General features: G+C 47.6%; 1 protein-coding gene across 1 annotated transcript; it reads right to left on the bottom strand.

Moving 5' to 3' along the window:
- Window positions 1–13,752: 13,752 nt before the first annotated feature.
- SOX11 (SRY-box transcription factor 11) lies at window positions 13,753–15,111 on the bottom strand (the record flags this gene model as incomplete). The annotated part of the gene is made up of 1 exon (XM_082672155.1): window positions 13,753–15,111. One exon carries the CDS (start codon window positions 15,109–15,111, stop codon window positions 13,753–13,755), a length of 1,359 nt encoding a protein of 452 aa, XP_082528281.1.
- Between the last annotated feature and the right edge of the window lie 325 nt (window positions 15,112–15,436).

Genomic DNA, 15,436 nt, shown 5'->3' with positions numbered 1-15,436 from the left:
ACTCACAGACATAGAAAACAAACTTATGGTTACCAAAGAGGAAAAGAGGGGAAGGGACAAATTGGGAATTGGGGATTAACAGACACTCACTACTAGATATAAAATAAATAAACAACAAAGACCTACTACATATCAGTGGGGACTATACTCAATACATTGTAATAACCTATAATGGAAAATGATCTAAAAAAGTACATATATATATCTGAATCACTCTGCTGTACACCTGAAACTAACACAACATTGTAAATCAACTATACTTCAATTTAAAAAAAGACAAAAAACAAAAACCTTGAGTTTGGGGATTGACTAATCTGTAAACTATTTGCTTCTCCCCTTCCCCTTTATGAAGTGCAACACAGACCATCCCCCAAACAACAGAACAAAACACTGAGCTGAGGGCCCTTTAGTTTGGACCACTGGGTGTTTAGAGTGTCGGGTAGGCCTTGTTTCTCTAGCTTCCAAGGGTCACAGATTATCTAGCTGGATTCCTTATTCCTTCCTTTATAGGACCTGCAGGCTCTGAAAGCATGAGTCTATACCAACGCCTCCAAACAGGCCCTCTGAGGGTAAATAAATAGTGGCTGTTTGTATTATTTGTTAGACCCAAAGGGAACCTCAAATATGATCTAGTTCCTGCACCAGTTTATGTGTGAAGAAACAGAGAAGCAAAGCAAGTTACCTAAGACTGCACAGCTGAACAGGGGACTGGACAGAACTGGAAGCCAGTTCCCTGCTTCTTCATCCAGTGATCCTAGCAGTAGAGCATGCCATCTCTTCTCTATTCCAGAACAGAAGCCTCTAATCTTGTCACATCCTACAATCCTAGCCATTAAATTTTTTGAGCATCACCCCCAATATATGTATTATTTCCAAATTATATATGTGTGCCACTGTCAGTCCAATCAGTAAATGCTATGAAAGGATAACCTCTTCATTTTTGTAAGCTAGAAAATAAATATAAATAAAGCATGACTATTTTTCCCCATCATCCCTCAGAGGATGCTGCGCGATTCCAAGGATGCTAAGCAACCGCTTTTGGAGACCGCTGCATCAGGACCAGAACACAACTTCTCAAGGCAACGTGGCACATGCAGTCCTTCAAGAGCTCGCACGAGTGATTTCTAACTCATCATGGCTGGCCTACTAGAGTTTGGAGACCATGGGACTATTTAAAAAATACAGTATATTAAAGAATCATTTCTAACTCTTATTCTTTGCCTTCTTATGTGATTCTTTGATGAACACAAAGCTGAGAACTGCTTTTGACATGTAGCCCGTGTCACCCACGGAGCAATCCAAGGTGACCACCGGTTCCCAGCATGGCCCTGCTAGTTGGCTAATTATGAATTACTGTGATAACGATGAGATTTAGTCTCACTGTTTAAATGGCTTCTCTACTGTGTTTTTAAGAGATCTCATCTATTACACGTGGGAATGACGTCCTTCAAGTGTGTCGTAGCAGGAAGCTCTGGCTGAGAACACAGCTCCAGAAGGCCTCTCCCAAAATATCAGTAAACTGCCCTACGTCATCTTCTCCGTGGAGGAGAACAGGGAGAAAGTCATGGTGGCCAATCTCCTTTCTCCCCTAGAGCTGAGCAGGCTTCTGTTCTGACACCTGCTGACTCACACAGGGGACTCTTCTCCACTCACAAGGGTTTGCCACCTGCCATGTTCCCCCCAGAACCCTGGCACAGAGCTTTCCAATCCAGCTTTCACTTCTGAGTTGTTCCTTCAGCCCACATTTTAGGAAGCTTCCTTCAGGCTTCAGTGCCAGGGTCTGGGGACACGGGCCCCAACAAGGCAGAAGGGTCCCTGTCTTAGCAGGATGACAGCCTGAGGCAGTCCCTGTGATTTACTGAGCTTTCTCTGAGCCTATGACCCCATTTAGTCCTGACAACCACGTGTACGCTTGAGCTCAGCTGTAGCACCCAGACGAAAGGGAAGCACAGGACGCTTTGGTACCCGCTCCAGGGATGCACAGCGGAAAGACTGGAAACTGGGCTCTCCAGGCTGCACAGCGGGGGCTCCTGTGGACGTGCTTAGTCCCTTCCACCCCCGGTTCTACTTTGAAGGGGGGTGAGCATGTGGAACTTACCTTCCAGATGGAACAATGAGGGAAAGGGCTGCAGACGCTCGGCCACGCCCTTCACCCGGGCCAACTCTTCACTTCAAGGACCTTTCTCTAGATGTTTCTCCAACAACTAAAATATTAAATGTCCCCAAGAGTGTCCCTGATCTCCCCCTTTCCACTCTCATTAAAGTCACACCAACCAAGCGAAAAATCAGATTTACAGATTCTACCATTTCTTTTTTCCTGGCTCCTTTTTCTTTCCCTTAATCCAAACGCAACAAAGTTCCTTTGATTCCTCTCGCTCGTGTCCATCCTCCAGCTCCCTCCCCCTCGGAGGTCACCTCCACTCCGCTAGCTGCTCCCCCTCAACTCAGGGTCCCCGGCCGGCCGCTGCGGCATCCCCGGGTCGTCGCCAGCTTTGCAGAGGTGACTGGCCATCTTGTCTGCCCAGCATCCTTCACCCCGAGGTCTCTCCTGTGCACCTTGCTTTGCTTCTGGCTACACTTACTCGGAAAGGCTTTCTCTCTACCCCTCGCCCAAGCCCCTCAGCTCCTGTGAGACACAGTCCAAAGGCCCTTCTTAACAAGTGTTTGCAGCCAGTGTCGTCTGTTCACGTCTCTGGATTATACAGACTTGGACTGAAAGGCAGGCTCGTAGCCGCTTCTTCCCAGGCCTCTCCTCTTGGTCTCACGGCAGTGTTCTATTTTTCCTCCGGCTCGTGTGCTCCCCCAAAGCAAAAGCCCTTTATTTGTACTAACTTCTGCTAGCTCTTGGACCAAAAGTACTTTTTTTTTTTTTTGCGGTACGCGGGCCTCTCACTGACGTGGCCTCTCCCGTTGCGGAGCACAGGCTCCAGACGCGCAGGCTCAGCAGCCATGGCTCACAGGCCCAGCCGCTCCGCGGCATGTAGGATCTTCCCAGACCGGGGCACGAACCCGCGTGCCCTGCATGGGCAGGCGGACTCTCAACCACTGCGCCACCAGGGAACCCCAAAAGTACTTTTTGATTTATAAAACACTAGCAAGTGAAAAGGGTTTAGGCAAAAGTGATTCTTCTAGAACATTCTGGTCTGATTTAAAATGATGTTGAGTATAGAAATATTTAAGACAAGATTTCATACTTCCCAGCTTTATTAAATAGGTCATAAATGGACGCAATTTAAACATTTTTTAATGACTCAGCAACACTATGATAAACACTGATTTTTGTAATGTGATAGAACAGTGACACACTCAGAATCACCTGAGTCAAGCTGTTTAACCTCACACAAAATGACCCCAGAGTTTTGAGCTATTTGTTTTTTAAAGATTCCTTATTAATCTGTCTTCTCCTTCTCTCCCTCCCCCTCCCCCCTCCTTATCCCCCTCCCTCACCGCTGCTTCTTTAGGTCCTGCATTCACTCCTCTAAACTTGTGGCTTTTGACATTCTATGAGTTAGAAAATCAAAAATTTACCTATGAGGGACAAAGTAGGAATGAATAGTATTTGAGGACCCCTTTTCTGAGATGCCATCAACTAAGTCAAATGAACCCTAATCTAATGTGACAGTGAGGAAGATTGTGCCTGAGGGACCAGGCACCTAGAAGAGCTGTTTCCTGGCAAATGGGTCACTACACACTTGAGAGATGAAGATGAATGAGGGACATTGTGTCATCCTGAAGCTCTACAAATGCGAGGCAGTTCTCAAACACATCTTTGATATAAATGTTTCTTAAAAATGAATCTAAACTTTTGGTGGGTAAATCCAATGTCCTGTATGACTGTGGAAATGTTTGACATTTCTGTCTTTCCCTCGTTACCATTTTTTAAAACTTTTTTTCCCACTTTTATGCATTTTACTAAACTCTATTTTCCAATGTTTAACACACTATCCTCATTCTTTGGCTATTTAAGTTGTTTTTAGTTGTTCTCCCTGGGTTAAAAGAAACACAGATCTACTCAAATAATGCCAAGGAAATGGGGTCCAGTGCGGTTTGGGTTTGGCCACATTTAGGATAAAATCTGAGGAACAGCCTCTCACTCCAGCATGAGCTGTGGTTGGCAATGATTGGCTGCTGGTCAAGGACTCCGGAATTCCTTTCCCCTCTGCTTCAGGCTCACACCTGTGGCTCCAGCCATCACGTCTATATCCCAAATGCAAGGAAGGAGCATTTGCAGAGGGGCACGTGTCCACTCTGTGTGCTTCCCTGCAGAGGCGTTTTCCTGGAGGTCTCACTGAGCAAGGCTGACTAACAGCTCCCTGCTCAGGACCGTGTCACAGGTCACCTCTCTGCAAGGGAAGCCACCTTTCTGACTGGTCATATTGTGATTCAGGCCAAAGTGAGTTTTTTAGGAAAGAAAAAATGGCCAAACAACTATTGGGTAGGCTGCCAGTGGCTGCTGATTTACTTGGTAAACCCCACTGAACTGGGGCCAGAAAGCCACCAGGGATCCCCCCTCCACGGACACTGGGATTCCCTCGTTCAGGAGTCCCAAGATTCTCCCTCATGATTTCTCTGCTTCCCATTTCTGTTTCCCAGGTTTTCCATTTGTTTTTGACCTCCTTTCAGCCTGTAATACCTACTCCAGCTCTAAGAGCCCCTCACGACCTCCCTACCCAAATCCTGCAGAGAACTAGGCCAATCTGTATGTTTTTCAAGTCCAAATCTGGGAAGGAGGAGTCTGATTATTAGTTCAGCTTAGCTCTTCATAGAGACCAAATGAATTCCGGGTTCGAAGCATGCCTGTCATCCATGAGCTATCCTTTTTTTTGTTGGTTTTGTTTGTTTGTTTGTTTTTGGGCCACACCGCCACGTGGCTTGTGGGATCTTAGTTCCCTGACCAGGGATCAAACCTGCTGGGCCCTCGGCAGTGGAAGTGGAGCCCTAACCATTGGACCTCCAGGGAAGTTCCCATGAACTGTCCTTTAGTTTGGGGGCCACTAGGCCTAATTAGCCCCAGTCAGGGGCACCAGGCAGAATGCAGTCCTTTAGTCCAGCTGAAAAAGGGAGTATGCTAAACCTGGCAGAATGGGCCACAAATGATTGGCACCTATGGTATGCAAACTCAAGCTAAATACACTGGTGATTATTTCACAGAAAGAGAAATCGAAAGGGTCAATCTTATCTCTCCTAATCTTTTTCAGATCTACTCAATGTGCTACCTATTATGATGAGGTCCATCTTTCTGCCTGATCATAGAAGAAACAGTCTGTAGCTCTGCAATTCAGTCCTAGCAGAGGACAAAACAGAAAGTGGTAGAGAGCTCTCCTGCCATGGCCTTCTTCCATGCCCACTATTCTCAAAAGGTCAAAGTGCGTCCCATTTTTAATGAAGTCATATGTGCTTTACCCAGTGTCAAAATCAGGATTTTGTCACCAGCTACACATATCGTAAAAGTATTTACTTTCAGGTAGAACCAGTCTATCTTCCAACAAGAATATTATCATCCATCCTTTTGTCCAGGTATACTATTTTCACTGCCCTTTATAGATAAGCCAGCACTGGGGTAGGGTACATCACCTCTTCCTTTCACTCCCAGATTTCCTGGGAGAAAAGCAAAGTCAAACTTTTCACATTTTATGTTTTCTTACCAGTGATATTTTAGCCATAGATGTCTCTTCAATAAATTTAACCACTGAATTAAAAAAAAATGTTTTTCTGTTTTTCTGAAGCCCACATCATTGAAAGGCAAGGAGTATAACAAACAGCACAGGGAGTCCCAATGAGGAGTTTGAAAAACATTCAGGGTCCTTTAGTGTTAATTGCAAGGAATGTTTTATGCCAGGTGTAATTTACTCAGGGTCTATTTTTTGTTTCTTTTAAAATATAAATCAAAATAAAATTCTACTGAAGTGAAAGACATCCTAAGATATTCATGAATGAAGCAAAAACATCGACTATATTATATCGATATAATGTGTTGCCATAGATAGATAGCTCTGTTACTTGTCCTTTGGTTCATAGTGAAAATTCGTACAACTAAGAGCCTATGGGTGGTTATGTTAATTGTGCGCTTGGAGATTTGTTACAACACAAACGTTTCTACAAAAGCAAATTTAATATACAACAAACACTCACCATGTAAACACATCGTTTTAAAAATCTGATAATAATTCCAAGGATCACTTACAGGCTTCCATAAAAGTATTTTATATCAAGAATCTCAATACAGAACGATTTCTATGTCAAAATACATTTACACTGTAAATTGTTATAGAAAAAAAAAAAGACACAGAGAAATGGAGTTCGCTGGTATTGAATTCAACAGCAGCAACTGCCCCTGATATTTTTCCTTCATTTTCTACTTCAAGCATTTCTGACAATACATGTTCACCTACCCTTCTATACTTCGTCTATGCTTCGACTCACTCAGTTAAAACTCTCGAGACATTATTACCACGCTTATTCCAACTGTCAGCAGCTCTCACACCAGAGCACTTTTAGGCGGCCTACTCCTCTCCAGGCTGACACCCAGTATTTTCCAAAACCTGTCCATAGTATCAGTATGGAGGGCAACACTTTAGGAACTGGACAGTAGTTATCAAAATGCAAAACTGGAAAAAAGTCACATGAAAACCACAAGTGCAGATCGATCACACAATTTTATTAGAGTCTTTTGAAGAAATGTATTCCTCTGTGAAAAACTCTTGCGAAAGAGACATTGGGGTAATACTATTTCCAACCCTGAGCAATAGTACTGCATACCAAGGGGGTGAGGCAAGAAGCTGGTTCCATTGAAACACAAGCACAGCCACTGATATGCTCTATGTGATCAGGTTTTTACAAAAAAATACATAGTTTTCAATAAATAATGCTTAATTTTACAACTTTGATACAGCAATGTCATACACTGTTTTAACACACGAAACTCTGCATGCTAGACAGGGTACAGAAGACGAAACTTTGCCATGCATTTTTTTCCCCTTAGTGCTATCAGACACACGTCATCCTCCAGCGCATGGCCTCGGGGAGCGGTCCCCTCTGTTTCACAGCCTTCAGGCATGCGCTGGCATGCAAACTCTAAAAAACGGTCCCCCCACAAACCACTCAGACTTCTAAACAAAAGGGCTTTTCAGCTTTCCTGCTCCCAAACCTGGAGTGGCTCTGAAAATACAGACGTGGACAGTGTCATGCTGGAAACATCAGGTGGCTCTGTCCTGGTGGCCTTCAGGAAGCACCGTGGAATGCCATCACCACTAGGAGTCCCAAACCGGAAAAGCAGGCCTCCCTCCTAAAACAGTCCATTCAAAAAAAGGTGTCACGGAACAAATGCCAAAGACTCTTAAACCCACCACATATGTACAAGAGTAAAAATAGACAAAATGGGAAATGAAGGGTAATGGCGTAAAATGTTTCGCCCGATGAGATTCAAGGGCATTGCTTCTGAACAGAAACTGGATGAAGAAAAATGTGTGAGGGTGCCCTTTGTCAATATATATTTGATCAAAATTCTTTACGTCGTATATTATCAGTATTTCCAGTTGTTCTTTTCTCTTTTTTTAAAGAGGGAATGTAATAGGTCTAATAAAATAAGGTAAGCATCAAAATCACTTCAAGGACCCTAGAGTACATTTTTTTTAACACATTTTCACTTTTCATCATATTGCTTTATTGTGTCATTTTCACAGCAGAGAAAATCCACGTCTATGTGACTACGTAAAAGAAGTTTGATCAAACATTGAGAAGGAAGCCTCCATGGCTGCCCATCCAGGTTGTCTCAATTCATCGATTGCTCATGTCAAAACACATCTCGGCTCGACCATATTGCTCTTAGTGTTTCGTTTTCTCTACAGAGAAGTGATCCGTTTGCAACAGAAGTTCCCAAGTCATGTAAAACAGTCCTATCTGTGCACTGGCAGAGGTATTGAATCTTTTCAGAGTATCTCCACCCAATAAAATTATTACTTTTATACATGGAACACTATGAACTTATGTTTCCCTTTGTAAGCCATTGTATACTTTCTGCACTTTTGTGCTTTCATTGAGTATAAAAATAGGTCTCCTCTAAAATTCTGTTTAAGTTCACTAAAAAACTACTTGTTTGTGAAATTCTCTTAAAAACTCACTGCATCCACATGGAAGAGATAAAACTAATCAGGCAGCTAATTGATATAGGTAGTGTTAAAAAAATAACTACAGTGAAAAAAAAAAAAAAGAACCTATGTTAGGATTCAAGAAAAAAGCCAGTAGCAAAGTAAAATGGAAGAGAGCTGAGTTTAATAAATTGTGTTTAATCTTTATTGTGATTGAAAATGTGGGCTCCACAGAAAGGGGGAGAAAAACGAGATGTTATCAAAGAGCAGTATTTGCCAGATCATCAAATAAAAGGGGATGTGGTAGAATAAATCCAATAAATGAACAGTGAGAAAGAACTAACGATTAAAATAAGCCAGATCTCTGAAAAGCACGTGTAAGAGTCATTACATGGAGACGTTACTTTGGGAGCTTGTGAATTCCCGTGTTGGATATATAAGGCTCAGTCTTGGTATCCTCACAGGCCTAGGCTATACAAAGGGTATTTGAAACTGACATTCCTAATGGAAATTTTATAAAATTTGGCCCTTACAATAACTGAGAAATATCCTGAAAAATCTTCCCTGAAGCTATAATAAAGAAAGTTTCTTATCTACTGATAAAATCGACAACTCAGTAAACTATTTTTGCTGGTCATCCTACATAAGAAAAAAGCACAAATATATTGGCCTCAGAAATCTGTTAAAAGCAGGGGACCACACAGTAAAAGAGTATAAAGATTCTATAAACGGGAGAGTCCAAGAAAACCTCTCCAAAGTGTTCACAAGGATACATATGCCCATTAGAAGAAAAAGTAAGAATATACATATTATTAATCATATCAGAGAATAAAAAAGTTAAGACTGATATAATATATTCATATTGAATGACTACTTTGAAAGAGAGCAACTTATTCGCTTTATTTCTCAGATTCCTTGGGCAAGTCATTTAAATTCTGAAGAGAAAAACAAATGTAAGTTTCTCGAACTATACCAATATCAAGTGATTCTGGTTTCAACTCCCAGAGATGGGAAAAACAAGTCTTGCTTTTTGAGTCTTTTTCTTTCTCAAAACAAACAAACAAACAACAAAAACCAACTAAATCATCCTGACTGCTATAGGCATGCATATTCAAATCACTTCCCCTCCATTAACATTAAAAAGAAACATCTCTGCCCAAAATGGTTTTAATGACTTTTTTTTTCCAGCTAAAGGATATTCTTTCTACAAATAATTTGCCCTGTGACTGTAGTCATTCATAACATACATAACATTTGCAAAGCACAGTTTAAATACACTGCCTTCATTAGCATTATATTTTTTTAATAAAAGGGATGCATATCAGAGTGTAAGGACTGGAAGATTATTTCCACAGTTTAAAGAATTAATAAGAGAATGCTGGTTCAAGTTCTTAAAGATGGAAATTTTAGCAAAATGCCATCATAAGTCTGGGAACTACTTAGAAACAGCAGGGTACCCGCTGGCTAGGCTGCAGTGCACTCAGCGCCTCCCCGCCCCCGCCCCGTGTTACTATTTAAAAATATTCTGTCAATGCTTAGTTCAAAATAAGACTTACTTAAGAGACCAAAAAAATGCAATTAAACTTTTATTGAAGACTATCCAGTGGCAAGAATATACCTTGTGTATTATATTATGTTTCAGACATTCAATAAAGAATTCATTACGAATGACTTTCACAATGCATTCATCAAAACAGCCTTAAATATTGTTAAAAGCGCATTCAAGCGCCTGTCCTGAGTTCTAACAGGTTTTTAATTTTAGATCGCCGATCATCTGTTTTTCTCTTCTTTTACTATCAAGAACTTAGGCTACATAGCTTTTTAAAATTTTCTTCCAGACTATGTGTTTCCATTCTGAAGCCAAATCATTACATGTTACTAATTTACTTAAAGTTTCTACCTCACCACAGAAAATGTCCGATTCATCTATGATTGAAACATAAAATACATGCAACGTTTTCAGATTTTCAAAGTACATAGACTCAGTCTTATAAACGGGTTTGTGTTTTCAACAAGTTTTAGAACTGCAGCAGAGGGTCGCCACGTAAAATCCCCAGCACAGAGAAGTGTCAATTGTAAACCGCTGGTTCAATTATTCGTGGCTAAAATGAATGTCCCACCAACGACTACATCAGTCTATCATTTGTGGGGGGGGGGGGGGGAGAAAAAAAGGTAAACAATTCCAGAAATCCAGTTCTAATATTGAGAACCTTGTTAACACCCTCAGCACTTTCTCCTCCCAAGCGGTGTTCTACTGAAATCTGATGGTTCCTAGAAAGGAAAACAGCCACAGAAAAAAAATCTGTCCGTCTACTGCCAAAGCTTGCTGGCTTCGCATCGCAGGGGTGGGGTCTGGGGTGGAGGCTCGCGGCGAAGAGGAGCGAGGCTGCGGGAGGCCGAGCTGGGGGAGCAGGGGCCAAAGAGGCAGGGGAGAGGGGGAGCGAGGCCCGAAGGGCGCCGGGGACCCTCTGGCCTAACAGCTAGCGGTGGTGTGTGGCCGCTTCCCTTTGGTCTTGCCAAACCTCGGCAGAAATGGAGACCAAACCTTGGTAAATCAATTCAGTAGGTTACGAAGAGAGTCGTGATGATTTTGCACCGAGTTTTTCAATTAGCCGCGGCAAGCGCCTGCGCTCGGAGAGGCAGAGCCGGAGGGCTGGCTCTCGGGGCCCTGCGCGGCCTCCCCGCAGCCTCCCTGCCTCCCTCGGCGCGGCCCCCAGGGCAAAGAGGGGCGGAAGGCACGGAAAGTGAGCCAGAGCCAGGGGCGCGCCAGCCGGGGCCCGGAGATACAGGCCGGGTCTGGGAAAACGAGAGTGGGGGGAGAAGCGGGTGGACTGGCCAGGCAAACAGTCCCCAGCGAGCCCCAAGGCGGCAGCTACAGGAGGAGAACAACCAAGAAGCCGAACCACCTTCCCCGAGGCGCCCTCCGCCCCAGGCACGTTCCAGGGCGGCCCTCGAGCCGGCGCGCAGCGAGGGAGCCGGGGACCCGGGGTTGGCTTTCTCGCTCCCGCCCCGCAGCCCGGCGGCTCTCCTCCCCACCCGGCGGCTTCGGGGCATCGGAGCGGCTGTCCCCGCGTGCCTCCAGGCCCCAGGGCGCGGTGCGCCGAGGCGCACGCGGCGGCCGGGCGGGGAGACCCAGGCGCCCGGGACCCGGGCTCGGTCCCCTGTGTCCCCGGCCGCCACGCAGGCGCCCTCGGCCCCCCTTCCCCCGGCCCATTCCAGCGGCTCTGCGCGCACAGACACCCCAGCAGCCGCGGCTCCGGTCGCAGAGGGCCTGGCCGTGCCACGTTCCTCCGCCGCCCTGGGCCAACCCTCTGCGCCCTCCTTCCCCAGCCTTGGACCCGCCGCGCCCCGCGCTCCCACCGACAAGGGGGCGCCGGAAAGAGACGGACACCGACCACCTCTCCCCTGCGCCGGTCACCGCTCGAGGTCAAGAACGGTAGCGGCGCCTCCCACCAGCGTCTACCTCTGCGCACAGGCGGAGATGCAGCGTCAAAAAAAAAAAAAAAATTCAAAACTGGAAACGGCTGTCCCCACCCTCTAAGGAGGGAGAGCGGCAGGGATCCAAGCGTTCTCAGCGCTGGCCACCCACGGGCGGCTGTCACCGCGACGCGCAGCGCCGACGCGGCCCCTCGCAGAGAACGCAGACCCCCGCAGGCGCAGGACGCCGACCGCGCGCTGGCACCGCGGTCCTCGCCCAGCCCGCCCCGCCCGGCCCGCTCCCCGCGCCTGCCCGCGCCGCCCGCCCGCGGCCCGGATGGGTAGGGAGAGGAGGGCGACAGCCAGGGAGGAGGAGGAGGTGAGAAAGGAAATGGGGGGGGTGGGGTGGGGAGGAAAGGGCAGGCGGAGAGAAAGCGTCCCCGGATTTTCCTAACCGGCCACCGAGTAAGAGAAAAAAGAAATCGGCCTGCCCATTGACCACTTTCAGCCTAAGCCCCCGAGTGTGGGATCCTCTTCTGCCACCTCCCACCTGAGCACACACCGGCCTTGTCTCTGTGCTGCGACTACAGAACGGCCAGGATGAGTTCCATAGAGACTATGGGCGATGCGAGTTTCTATCAGGTCCAGCTGATTTATTAAAATTGTCAAGATACAGACTTCCAGCACCAAAAAAGAAAAAAAAAAAAAAAGAAAAAAAAAAACAGGCAATGATGTCGACAGTGCATTGAGTCTGCTTTGCCACCATTTGCTACAAAATATGCAGATGGTCTGTACTTTATTTAGATTATATTGCACAAAATGAGAAACTTTTTAAACTATGTGCCTTTTTTTCTTTTTGCTAAAAATCGAGAATCCAGTTTCAAACCTTCCATCTGGGGCCCCATCCACATATCACAGCGTATGAGATACATAAAGTCCTACTATAGTACAGTACATATACAATCTTTAAACTAAGATAACAGCTCTGAGGTCTATATCACCATTTTCAATAAATCTTTACCTACAAATATTGAACAAATCTCTACTATAGCTGTACAAAAAAAAGTTTGCTTTTTTTTAAACCACAAGGCCTTTAGATGCAAGGATTATTTTAAAATTTTAATCCTTTTTAAACCAGGACGTAACGTACCAACATACTTGCATGCTAAAAAAAACAGAGGAAAAAAAGAAATCAAAAGGGAAGAAGTGCCTGAAAGTCTTACTGAAAAAACACAGCAAGAATGTTCCCTTTTCACTGTACAAAAATACGCCTGAAAATATATTAATTTTTAAAAAAGACTGAGGTCTGTTATGTATCAAAAATGTTTCAATACCTTTTGTACTGAGGTCTAGGCTGTCTGGTATTCAATCAAGGAGGTATAGGGAACAAGTTACAAAAAAAAAGTTGGCAAGTAGAAATCACATTTGTAAAACCATAAACAATTTGATCTGAAAAGTAAACTCTGATCTTAAGTCAGTTCACAGTTTTTTTTTTCTTTTTTTTTTTTTGTAAGCGTTTGTACAGTCTGCATTTTTTCAAGCTCCCTGCAGTTTTGTTAAGAATCGGATGCATAGAAGACATCAGTTTTCTCCCTCCAAAAAAATAAAATAAAATAAAAAATTTGCCATGGTCCCTTTTTTTGTGTTTGTTTAAAAAAAAAAAAACACCAGTTCTTTAAGATCTCTTAAGGAAAAAAAAAAAAAAAAAAAAAACACATCTCCAACCAACTCCCTAGCGTTAACAGTCGCGCTGCCAAAGGGTCCTCCGCAGGCGTCTTCCAGACTTCAAAGCCCGACCAGCTTCACACAGCGCCTTCCGGAGCGGGTCCTCCCTCCCCTCCCCCGCCCCGCCCCTCCGCCTTTGTTGCAATCGCGAATTTCAGAAAAAAAGAAATAGTAATTACAAAAACACATTTGAGGGGGAAAAAAATCACAACTCCAGACTAGGTATGCAACTACCTTGAGACACGATCAAGGAAGGGAGGGGGGACAAAAAAAGGACAGGAAAAATGTTTCAAAACTACTCATTTCACTTTAACTCCACCAAAATTTTCATCATCTTTTCCAATTTCTTTGTGTCACGACATCATATCAATACCAGCATCTTCTTCTCTCCCCTCCACCCTACCGCCACCACCATCGACACCTCCTCCCCCCCCCGCCCTCCTCCTTACGACCACCACGACCTCCTCCCAAGGAACCCTGCTCTGCACCCGCCGAGAGAAAGAGCGAGAAGCGGGCGCCCCTCTCAATACGTGAACACCAGGTCGGAGAAGTTCGCCTCCAGCCAGTCCCCCGCGATCATCTCGCTCAGCTCGGGCGTGCAGTAATCGGGGAACTCGAAGTGGGAGCCCAGGCTGCCCTCGCTGAACGAATCCAAATCCTTATCCACCAGAGACAGGGACAGGTTCCCGGCCGCCGCGCCGCCCCCCAGCTGCTGCTCGCTGGCGCTGTGCGCGCTCTGGGAGAAATTCAAGCTCAGGTCGAACATCAGGTCGTCGGCGTCCTCGCCGCCGCTGCTGCTGCTGCTGCTGCCGCTGCTGCTGCTGGACGAGGAGGACGAGGACGAGGACGAGGAGGTGGAGACGGAGCGCGAGGACGCGGGCGACAGCGCGGGCTGCGCCAGCGGCGGCGGATGCTGCTTGGTGATGTTCTTGAAGCTGTAGTAGAGGCGGCTGCCGCCCCCGGCGCCCGCGGTCGCGCCGGCCCGCACCTCGTCGTAGAGGCTCGCGCCCTCGGGGGACTCGGCCGCGCTACTCAGCGTGGGGCTGGCGGGCACTTTGGCGACGTTGTAGCGTCTCAGCAGCTGCGGCGGCTGCTGCCCGGGCGGCTGCAGGAGCTGCGGGTGCGGCGGCTCCTCGTCCTCGTCGTCCGCCTCCTGCTTGATCCGAAGCTGCAGCTCGTCGTCGTCCTCGTCGTCCTCGTCATCCTCGTCCAGGAACACGCACTTGACCGTCTTGCCCGCGCCGCCGCCGCCCGCGCCGCTCCCGCGCAGGCTGCCGAGCACGTAGTCGTCGCCCGCGCCGCCGTAGTCCCCGGGCTGGGCCGCCTTGCCCGCGCCGGCCTTGGCGCCGCCGGCCGCGGGGGCCGTAGGGGCCTTGAGCTTGCCGCATTTCTTGCTCGAGCCCTTGGAGGTCTTGGCGCCGCCCGCGCCGCCGCCCGCGCCGCCGCCGCCGCCCGCCGCGCTCTTCTCGGGGCTCTGGCTGGCGCTGGGCTTGGCCGAGGGGTCCATTTTGGGCTTTTTCCGGGGCCGGTACTTGTAGTCGGGGTAGTCGGCCATGTGCTTGAGCCGCAGCCGCTCCGCCTCCCGGATGAACGGGATCTTCTCGCTGTCCTTCAGCATTTTCCACCGCTTCCCCAGCCTCTTGGAGATCTCGGCGTTATGCATGTCCGGAGACTGCTCCATGATCTTCCTGCGCTCGATCTTGGACCACACCATGAAGGCGTTCATCGGCCTCTTGATGTGGCCCGACGCCGTTTTGCACCAGTCCGGGTCGCTCTCGTCCAGGGCCACCGGGCTGCAAGCCATGAATTCGCCCTCCTCCGTGTCCAGCGCCTCCCGGGGCAGGTTGCTCTCCGCTTCCAAGCTCTCGGCCTGCTGCACCATGATCCGCTGCGGGGCTGGGCGCTCCAACCCGGGCCGCTCGGTCTCGTGCGGAGCTCCCCCTCCCCCTCTCGCCCCTCCACCTTCCCGGGCAAGTTGCAAAGTCCTCGGCACCCCGCGTCCGCGGCTCCCCCCCTCCCCCCCGCCCCCCCTTCCAGGCTGCACACAGCGGCTGCGGCGGCTTCGGCGGCGACGGCCGCCCGCTCACGGGGAGCTGCGGCCGCGACGGGAGAGGCGGCGGCGGCGGCGGCGGTCGAAGCAGCCCGGGACCCCTCTCTCCGGCTCGTGGCTCCCGCCGCGAGCGCCGGACCCCGAGCACTCCCAGGCG

The sequence above is a fragment of the Grampus griseus genome, assembly GCF_964374135.1.
Source record: "Grampus griseus genome assembly, chromosome: 15".
Classification (NCBI taxonomy): Eukaryota; Metazoa; Chordata; class Mammalia; order Artiodactyla; family Delphinidae; genus Grampus; species Grampus griseus.
This window is presented reverse-complemented; position numbering and strand designations above follow the sequence as displayed.